This window comes from Hydra vulgaris, chromosome 02, assembly GCF_038396675.1.
Source record: "Hydra vulgaris chromosome 02, alternate assembly HydraT2T_AEP".
In the NCBI taxonomy this organism is placed as follows: Eukaryota; Metazoa; Cnidaria; class Hydrozoa; order Anthoathecata; family Hydridae; genus Hydra; species Hydra vulgaris.
In genome coordinates this window covers 51,778,157-51,789,774 of record NC_088921.1, presented here as the reverse complement: position 1 = coordinate 51,789,774, position 11,618 = coordinate 51,778,157, and the positions used below count along the sequence as shown (strand labels likewise).

General features: G+C 29.3%; 1 protein-coding gene across 2 annotated transcripts in view; it reads left to right on the top strand.

The window, feature by feature from the left end:
• The first annotated feature begins 331 nt into the window (after window positions 1–331).
• LOC136077022 (zinc metalloproteinase-disintegrin-like berythractivase) overlaps window positions 332–11,618 on the top strand; it is a 95,991-nt gene continuing 84,704 nt past the window's right edge. The window contains exon 1 of one of the 2 annotated variants that reach the window (XM_065791317.1): window positions 332–462. In XM_065791317.1, the coding sequence (XP_065647389.1) occupies window positions 408–462 (55 nt within the window). In that variant the 5' untranslated portion in view covers window positions 332–407. Of the gene's footprint in view, window positions 463–11,494; window positions 11,554–11,618 lie in introns of those variants that run through there. The other variant, XM_065791318.1, reaches the window with a different exon arrangement.

Genomic DNA, 11,618 nt, shown 5'->3' with positions numbered 1-11,618 from the left:
GTTTCCAATAAAAACTTGCAATTATGAAAACAACTGTTTTGTGTGTGTGTGTTTTTATAGTAAGATTTTTTTTTAACAAGCTATAAAAGTAGATACTACAAAACTTTATTTAATAATTTTAACATACAAATCAGACACACAGGCACGCTAATAGTTTATGACGAGATAAAGATTTTAAGCTGGGATAAATAAAATATGGCAATATAAAAACTTTAAAAATAGATATATAAGATTTACCAAGCATAACTAAGATAGCTTTAGGATTAACAAAACATTTAAGTTGTTCCTTATATGGAATTGGATTAACAAAACTTTCAAGTTGTTCCTTATAGGGAGTATAAGATCTCTTTAATCTTCCTATAAATGTTACCGCTAATAGTTAATTCGACTTCTACAGTTTAATCAAAATGTGCGGGAAAGCAGTTATTCAAGTCTGGTTGCTTGTTCAAGTTTTCACAAATGGTATTTCATATTTATATACCTATAACTTAATTTTATCCTAATATTGTTATATCATCATAATCATTATCATTATCATCATCATCGTCATCATCATCATCATCATCATCATCATCATCATCATCATCATCATCATCATCATCATCATCATCATCATCATCATCATCATCATCATCATCATCATCATCATCATCATCATCATCATCATCATCATCATCATCATCATCATCATCATCATCATATTCATCACCATGTCTTTCTATACCCCAAATAAGCTCTTGAAAAATTGACTTGAAGTTTGAGGATAAAAGATAAATATTGTTGAAGATAAAAGATAAATAAGTTATTTTTTCTAATTTATATATATATATATATATATATATATATATATATATATTTATATATATATATATATATATATATATATATATATATATATATATATATATATATATATATATATATATATATATATATATATATATATATATATATATGTATATATATATATATATATATATGTTTATATATATTATGAATGTAAATTTCAATAGACAAGGTTCTTTTTTCTTTTTTAAAGTTTGCAAAACCGGTACTGCACCCGTGTCCCCACGTGACACACTCGCATCGGCCCTGTGTTTGTTTTTTAGTTTGTTTGTTTTACAAAAAAAATATTTTTTTTAAGAAAGTGTATCAACTATTTAGATCAACTTCTATTTTGTAAAACTCTAAGTAAGATTTTAAATATTAAAAGCTCATAATTTTTACTTTAGCGGTGTTTATAAGTATTGCTAAAAATTTAAAACAAAATATAACAAACGATTTTACACCTCAATCTTTTCTTAGAGCCTATATGGGTTATGAAAAGTTTAAAATAAAATAATCATTGTGCAAAATAAATTGTTAAAAAAATTAACAAAGCATTAATCAAATAAAGTTAAACAAGTTAAAGCATGTCAAATACAAAGTTAATATATTTAAGTTACACTAGTATATAAATATTTATAAGTAGTAGCAGTTATAATATTGTCAGGAATTACGATGGTGCAATTTTTCAACTGTTTCTTTATAGACGGGCGATGCCTCGTAATTGGAAAATTTAACGTCAGTGATTTTACTTTCCTAAAAAAAAGTTTAAGAAAATATTTTGACCAAAGTTGTTTTTATATTTACACATAATTTGTGTTTGAAACGAATTAAATTTTAATATTTAACAGGCATTCATATATTTAGTTTCAGGGAAAGAATTTACTAATCGATTTAATTAATTGTTTGACATGCGTGTGTTTTGTAAGCTTCGTACTTTAATTACTTTAGCTTTTAATTTTATGAATTAACAGGTAATTTTAATAGAAATTAAGTATCTCGCTTATTATATGAAAGAGAGTAGAGCTTGCTTTTTTAGAATTTGAAGATAATTCATTCGCTTTAAACTATAAGTTCAAACTTATAAGTTAAGTGCTGATTGTTGCAAACCATAACTTTATATTGGAGTTGTAATGATATAAACGTGTATTCTCAGCATACGTAATTGACGCTATTTTATGTACAGCTTTATCTATATTATTGAGATATATTACAGCAATAAAATCCTCGTGATCTTTTTGCAACTTGACTGCTTAAACATGGCAAATAATTCTCTGTTTGAAAAAGAATTTTTTAATCCATTTATGCGTATTTAATACATAATATAATACAATATAGTACATAACTTAATACAATAATAAATTTACCGAAGCATTTAACGTAGTTATTCAGAGAATTTTACTTTTGAAGCTGAAAAATCACGGCATTAAAATCATAATATGCATTTAATGCCGTGATTTTTCAGCTTCGAAAGTAAAAATCTCTGATCAACTATGTTAAATGCCTTGGAAAATATCGTTAAATACTACTGTTATTTATTCACTTATTTCAAAGGATATTATATTGGCAAAAACAAAAAAAGCATGTTGTGTTGAGCAGTATTTCTAAAATTAAAATTTATTTTTGTATAAAGTTTTTTTGATGCCATCTAATCATAAATTCCCCTTTCAAAAATTTTCGAAAATTTATTTCGAGAGAACTATTTTCTAGGTGTTGGATATATAAAAACAATTCAAGTCTTGTAAACATATTTGCAAGTTACTAAAATTTACGCTAAGAAAGTTGACCTTTAAAATTGCTTTTCAAATGCGATTTACGCAATAACTTTTTTTAAATTAAGAGTGTCTGTCTAACTTGTGAAACGAAGCATCTCTGCATTGGTAAATGCTGTTTGCGATGATCGTTTAAAATATATAGAATTAATTATACATGAATATTGTTCTAATGGCTGTCAATAGAGATTAAGTGAATATCATTAATATCAAGTTTGTTGTGGCGTCAATCTTATTTCTCTTTGTTTTTCCTCTTAAATTTACGATCTTATCTAGGATTAGTTCTTTAGAGATTTTTTTATTTTGAACAGAATTTAGCTACTGTTTATATTAATATTATAAATAACATTATTTCAATGTTAATTTGCGGTTACATTTGTGTTACATTACAATTTTTTTTTTTTTTTGACGCTTTACTCATCAGTTAGATAAAAGAAAAAAAGAAACAATAATGTTTTGAGTTCTTATATAAATGATAAAACATTTCGTAAACTAGGGATGACTGGGGTTGCCTCCGTGTTTACGCTTTGAGCTCTGTAGCCCTAACGACATATTATTTTATAAATATTAAATAATTGATTTAAGTAACATTTTCAAATTTCATTCATTATTCAAAAAAAAATTTTAACAGCAATAATGGGGCCTTAGTAAATAAAAAAAAGTAAAGACAGCCAACTTACCCCACCCCAGCGTAAGTTTGCGCAATATATACAAAGATTATTTATGTATTTTTAAGTGTAAAGTTTCCAAATTTTTTTTGCTATTTAATTTAGAAATAATTTTAAGGGATGTCTCCTAATAAATCTAAAATGACAACTTGGTATTGCATGCTATATAACTATATATTTTCTAGGAGGTCTTGAAAAATTAATGCAAATTTATATTAAAAAATTTTTTTTTCATAGCGAAAGACAATAATAGCGGCAATTATAAAAATGTGTATGTTTTTAGCAGATGATATTTCAAGAACTGTTATACATTTCTAAACGAAACTTTGACACAAGGCATTTTAAACAAGGTCTACAACTTGAGATTTAAAAAACATTATTTTTACCTCGATTGCCCCAAATATTTGGTCGGAAAAATTAGTAAAATACAAACGAGAATATTTCTTGATTTTTTTCATAAAAGTAAAGATAAAAATGTTTTTAGTTTAAATTGCAAGTTAACCTAAAAATTTGATCACTCTACCATTCAAAGTTTAAAAGATATCATTTGCTAAAACTGGCTTATTGGTAAAAAAAATTCATTTTGAGTAAAAGAACTTTAAAATTGAGTATAAAACCACTTCAGCTTTAAACATAACATACAAAAATATTAATATACTCATGATTAGTCCTTTCCTTTTTAAATAATTTTGTCATCAAAAGACTTTTTCTTCCCGCAGATGATTTTTCTACAACGTTTAGAATTGTCAGTATTTGTGAACTGTGCATGATAAAGTCTGCATTTGTTAATATTGATGCATCCTTTTGTTGTTTAATGGCCAGGGTTCAGGCCTAATACCTTCATAATTTGTAAAGGTGCTTTACTACCAATGCTAAAACATCAGAACATCAAAGGCAATCCAACATCTGGTTTGCACATAGTTATTTTATTCATCTTATCTCGCTGAAACAAGCACCAGCTGTTTTTGGATTAAGTGAAATGATTGTACTACTAGTTTGTTTTACATGATGCTATATGGAATAGGCTGACAAAAATTTCTATTTTTATGCCTAAGTCATTTTGCAATATAAAAGATAAACCGTAACCACATTCACGTTCAAAGAATCAATCAATTCACATAATCAATCACACTCAAAGACGAAGCTAATCCTGTTTTATTTGGAAAAGTTTTTAGTCAGTGACAGTTTTTCAATATGACATTCTGGACAGCATTGTTTATTAAAAACTTAAGCTAAAGTAAAAACATCATTAACTCTGTATTTTCTAACTGTTTTTCTGTAATTAAAGTCCTCAACTTATTTATTTGAAGCATTTGACACAGAGTAAGAAATGATAGGATTTTCCTAGTTAGTAGAACCATTGCAAAAGCACTGCCATTTTGTTTTTGTTCAGATAGATTTTCAATGGTTGTTTCAAATTTTTTGTGAGCATATTTCCATAAAATTCTTTTTACGAGAGTATGAATACATTATAGTTTGTTTTTCCCTGTTTCCCATACTTATAACTTTATTATAAAATTTTAAAAAGATTTTAACATTTATACATCTTAAAAGTGAAATCTCGTATTTCATCACAAAAATTAGGCTTTCGTGACTTGAGAATCTTTAATAGTATCAATAATAAATGCAAATCTGTAACTTCGCTTTTCTTGAATGGTTCAGACTTTGTAAATTCACCTATAAACAAAGCTGAATTGATTGCTAAAAAATTTTCATCAATATCATCTCTTGATTCCACTAGTTGCGTTCTAATTGATTTAGCTGCCAAACAGGTTGATCCAATGCTTGACATTCGTATCACTCCAGGTCCGGACAACATACCTGTTATAATCTTGCAGAAATGTTCTCTAGAGCTGTCGTCTATACTTTCAAAACTATTTAACAAGTGCTTATTAGAGTCTTGTTTTTCAGCCTGTTAAAAGCGGCATTTGTTATCCCTATTTTCAAAAATTCTGGAGAGCGACCTGATTCGTCTAACTACCGTCCCATTAGTCTTCTTCCTATCATAAGCAAATTTTTTGAATCTTTAATTAACAAGCACTTAATCTCTCATCTTCAATCTAATAACTTACTCTCTGATCATCAATATAGATTTCGATCTTCTTGTTCTACTACAGCTAATTTTCTAACAGTAATAACCAATAGGTTTTATCGCGCATTCGATAAAGGTGGAGAGGTTAAGGGCATCGCTCTTGACATTTCTAAAGCTTTTAATAAAGTTTGGCATGCTGATCTTCTCCATAAGGTTTTTTCTTACGGTATATCTGGTAACATCTTTAAGATTATTGAATCTTTCTTTTCCAATCAAATAATAACAATTGTCCTCAATGGACAGCACTCTTCTTCATTTTCTGTAACTTCATGGATTGCTCAAGGTTTAATTCTTGGCCCTATACTATTTTTAATTTACATTAACAATCTTCCAGATATTCTCACATCTAAGGTGGCATTGTTCGCTGATGATACTACCATTTATTCTTGTCATGATAAGAAGTTAACTCTCTCTGATTGCTTGTATGGGACATTTGAGCTTTAATAGGATCTCACTTCTGCTACAGCATGAGAACATCACAGCGGCTGGTGAGCTTTAATTCAGATAAAACTCACCCAATCGTTATCGCAATAATTTAGATCTTCATATATTTATGAACGATAATGTACTCGATGAGTCATCTACCCTTAATCTTCTAGGATTAACTCTTACTTCCGATCTTTTCTAAAAACCATATATCAAATCCATTGCAAAATTAGCGTCCGCTAAGGTTGTATCTATTTATGGAGCTAAACACTTTCTTACTCCGTATTTTATTCTCTACCTCTATAAATCTCAAATCCGGCCTTGTATGGAATGCTGTTGCAATATCTGGGGCGGATTTTCCAATGATGCCCTTTCTCTTTTAGACAAGGCGCAAAAACGCATTGTAAACATAGTTGGACCTGGTCTTACAGCTAACCTCTAACCATTATCACATTGTTGTGATGTTGCTTCTCTTTCTCTTTTCTACAAATACTATGATGGGCATTGCTCTAAAGAGCTAGCGTCTTTTGTGCCATTTACTAAAATTCATTCTTGTGTTACTCGTCATTCAATTGTGCTCCAAAAACTCTTATTCGTCTAGTTTTTTTTCTCGAACATCAGTTCTTTCGATTTTGCTTCCCTCATCTTGCTTTCCTGTTTCATATTATTTGCAATCTTTTAAGTCGTCTGTCAATCGTTTTCTTGCTCTACAATCTTTATCTTTTCTGTTCCAACAACTTCCAACTCTAATAGTGGTTGCTTGCAGCCTTGTTGGTAGCGAAGATGTTAAAAAAAAAAAAATTGTATCTTTACACATTAGCTACAAAAAATCTAAAAAAATATACGTATTAATTTTTTAATTTAATAATTTAATAATATTATTAAACTTAATAAGTTATTTATCTCAGTTAAAAATTTTGTTATCAATAATTTATGTCAGTTAAATTATTATTAATTTATGTTAATTAAACTATTATTTATTTATGTTAATTAAAAGATTAGTGACCAACAGCTGCACCACTCTTTCTTGCATATATCAACAAAATTTGCTAGCTTGAAAGTAAAAATTTATCAAATAACTTTTTGTTTATCACCACTATTAATTTTTAATGTATAAAAAACAAGTATTGTAGTAATGTACATTGTAGTAACAGGTATTTTATTGCAACAATTGCCTCATAAAAGATTTAATTTTGTATTAAAAAATACATAATTTTTTTTATTAAAAAATCTTTTCTAAAAGAATATTAAATAATGAGCAGGGGCAATTACACAGGTGTGTGTGTTAAAATACTTCATTCCGTACTTATTCCAATCTTTCGGCGCACTTTTGCCAATTCGCATTTATGGCCGTTGGAGTTTTTGCAACTGCTTTGCATTTATGCCAGCTCGCACTTAAGCCGACTCGAACTTTTGCAAACTCTGCAATTTGAGCTTATGTCGATTCGCATCTATGCCAGTTTTTGCAATTATTTTGCACTTTTTTTTAAGTATCTTTACTTCCAACAAAGTTGCAAACAACCACAATTAGAGTTGGAAGTTACAAGAAGAGAAAAGATAAAGTTTATAAAGAAAAATAACGATTAGCAAACGACTTAAAAAATTGCAAATTGTATAAATCAGGAAAACAAGATGAAGGGAGCAAATTCCGAAGAACTGATGTTCAAAGAAAAAAAAATTGATGAATAAGAACTTTTGGAGCACTATGAAACAGTCACAAAAAAAGATGAGATTTAATTGAATGACGAGTAACACAAGAATGTGTTTTAGCTGATGGCATGAATGGGGCTAGCAATCTAGACCAGCGCCCATCAGGGCCGCCCAGAGCCTTCAAGCCGCCCGGGACAAAACCTTTTTTGGCGCCCTTATAGATTTCGCTTCATATGTATACTTAGCATAGAAGCAAAAAAATACATTATGCCTTTATAGCTACTTCAACTTTATTTCATTTTTTGCTAACTAACCACAGCGAGGTTTGTCATCTTGTGAAGAAGGGTCTTCAGACTGAAGCCAGAAATAAGAAAACTGAGAAGAAACTTTTTTCACCACATTAAACCTTGATTGAATTTGTAGAATTATGTGGTCCAATACCACGTTGAAAATATTTACTTCAAAATTCTTTTCTGTAGCGTAGAGGTAGTGGGGTGTATTTGATGGTTCCTCTTGGAATTTTTTCACTTTTCTTGTGCGTTTCACTTTAAATTCTGTATCAAAGCCTAGCTTTGTTTCAGTCAAAATACAATTCCACGACGAACGAATGCAACCTAGGTCATCTAGAAGTTGTTGAATAAGGATGATTTCTTCTTCAATGGTGATTGAATCCGACTGGAGACATCGACTAACACCATCAATATTTTGCAGTGTCTAATGCCAAATGGTCAGGAGAACTACTGATTCAAATTATTTAAAATATTTTCCTAATGATTTTGTTTGATTTAGCATGTCCGCAGTTAGTTCAAGTTGATTTACGGTTCTATCCAAAGCAGCAATGATTTCTCGTGGTTTTTCACTAAAGGTTTTATAGCTGCAATGTGGGCTGACCATCAAGTATCGGAGAGCTTGTGAAGTGATAAAGCAGTTTCTTCAAGAAGAATTTTCCATTTTGCTGGGCTGCAACTAAAGAACACGTAAAGGGCTTGGATATTGCCAAAAAACGTTTTGATCTCAGCGCAAGACTCAGAAGCATGAACTCCAGCTAAATTTAAACTATGCGCACCGCAAGGAATGTATAAAGCGAACGGATTTTTTTCCTATATATGAGCTTGGGCTCCATTATAGATTCCAGCCATATTAGAACAATTGTCGTATCCTTGGCCTCTCAATTTTTGTAAATCGAGATTCACTTTCGCTAAAACATTGCAAATTAAATAAGCAATATCTGCACCTTTCCTTTTCTCGATATCTTCAACGCAGAGAAATAGTTCTTCAACTTCCCAAATCATCTTACCCGAGTTGAATCGCACAAATCAAAGAATAAACGTGTATTGTTCGGTGTGAGATACAACTGGGGTCCCATCGTTAATTATCGTAAAGTATACGGCATCTTTTACTTCTTTCACAACTGCTTCTTGAACTAATGTAGCGGATTCACTGATGGAGTCGTTTTGTAATTGCCAGGAGAGATAGTGAGCTTGCATTCTGGTTTCCTTATTTTGATGATGAGCAACTGTTTCAAGATGATTCTTTAATGTTTCGTTATGACGAGAAATAAGTTCAAGGCAACTTTAAAAGTTCCCTTTCTCGTTCTTCTCCATCGACGAATATTGCCCTAAAACAATAATTTCTACGTTAGTTAAATGTATATCATAAAAGTTCTGTAATAATAAAGAACTTATTCTTAATTATTTAGAGTTCTGGCCTAGAATATTTACCTCTAAATGATAAATTTTGAGATGCTAAAAATAAAGTTGCATCTAAAATACAACGAAGTATTTCACGCAATCTGGCTACTTCCTTTCCTAGTGCCTTTTGGAACTCTGAGTCAATTCCGTGCTGATTGACAAGAGCTGATTGCAAAGTTTTCCAATTGAGATAAATTTTGATACAATCACTCAATTTTATCCAGTCATTTCTTATTCCTCCATTCCAGCGAAGAAGAAGAGATCGATCCCCATTGGATTCGGAATTTTCACATCCAAATAAAGAACACGGGAAACAAAAAAGAGAGTTAGACGATGGGCTCCATATCAAATAATCTCTTTGAACTTTTTCTTCATTAGGCAATGCAATGAAAAGAACTTCATTTGGGAAGGCCCTGTTATTAGAAGCATCTCGTCGAAATCATCAGGTCAAGTTGACGGACCTTTTTTATTATTTCTTCTTTTTCTTTTTGCTCAAGAATTGATGGCCAGAGTGCTGGGTCATTTTCAACGCCTAAATTAAAAAAAAAAAGAATTAAAACTTATTATTTAATTAATTATTTAACTATTTTGAATTATTGCTTGTGTAAAAACCTTTATTTTCCTCGGGTTTCAATTCATCATTGAAACTGTCGTTTGTTTTCATTTTCCACAAAACCAAGAGAATGTAGATCAACGATATCCTCAACGCAATCATCATTATCATAATACGATAATTCTATTGTTTGTTCTGATTTATTTAATTCGGCCGAGTTGAAAAATGATTAATTATTATTCGTAAATTGCTTCGAAAATAAAAAATATATATATATTTTAATTCAATATATATATATATATATATATATATATATATATATATATATATATATATATATATATATATATATATATATATATATATATATATATATATATATATATATATATATATATATATATATATATATATATATATATATATATATATATATATATATATATATATATATATATATATATATATATATATATATATATACAGACCTATATATTTCTACTAACTCACCTTCAAAGTAGCTTTGTAAAACCAACATAATTCTTGGAGCGTTTGTATATTTTTTCACATTCTTTCGCCCTTTTGGAAGCCAATGCCTATTTTGGGCACCAGAAAGTTTTTTACGATTCATTATTAACACTTACTTTAAATAACCGCACGCATCAATAAAATAATAGCATAGTCAACTACGCAAGCTCATCAAAAAATTATAAACTCAATCTCAAAAAGCTAATCTCATAAATCAATATTTCAATAGTTAAATATAAATCTTAAACATGAATTACCATAAATTAGTTGATCGTAAAGAGTTGAAAAATATTTACTATTACTTTCTAAATTCTGAATAGAATTATTTCTAAATTGTATTCACAGTTTGTTATTACTAATTATCAACGTTTACGTTTTTTTTAACTTTATTCTGATGAAAGCGAAAATCTTAAAGGGCATTTTTAATTTAATAGCGTATTGAGTACGAAATCAATGATGAGTTCGTATTTTAAAATTTTTTCGAGGAATTAAAAATAATGATACAACGCGAGTATTATATACATTTCAATTATGGCATTTTAAGATTAAAAAAACTAGTTTTATTTTATTTCGGCATCTGGCGCCCCATCGACATCTACATCCCGGGACAAACTATCCTTTTGGCCCCCCCTCTCGGCGGCCCTGGTGCCCATTAAAGTATTAATAAAAAAAAGAAAAAGAAGCAACATTACAACGATGTGGTCTAACTATGTTTACAATGCATTTTTGAAACTTGTCTAAAAGAGAAAGGGCATCATTCAATTATACGCTTCAGATATGGCAACAGTATTTCATTCAAGGACGGATTAGAGATTTATAGAGATAAAGAATAAAATCCGGTGTAGGAAAGTGGCAAGCACGATAAAGATACGCCACCTTTGCGGATACCAACTTTGCAATGAATTTGAGATATGGTTTCCAAAAAAGTTTGGAAGTAAGAGTTAATCCTAGAAGACAAAGGCAAGATAAATTATCGAGTTCATTACCCTTCATAAATATAGAAAGATAAGGCATTTTAAAAAACTTTGAAAACAATATATCATACTTACTACTCATAGTTACAATAAAGAAGCAACAAAATACCAAAAAGGTTGTTTTTTAAAGAGAGCTTTCTAAAATTTTTATAACCTGCTTCACAATGTTTTACCATAAAATGTCCATAACAACTGCCTAATAAGACATAAAATTTCACTCATTCATTATAAAAAAACGTATCTTTCTTGAAAATTTCCAAATTTGGTGAGTTTGAAATTTCCGGGAAATTTTCATCCCGAAATCGAAGTGATTTTAGCTGAAAATTTACTTTCGTAATTAGCACCGAAATTTGCAATTCGAAATGTGATATAAGGTTATAAATTCAAATATAACTGTTTTTATTTTTTATTTGTCTTTTTTGTTCTAAAGAATAGTTTT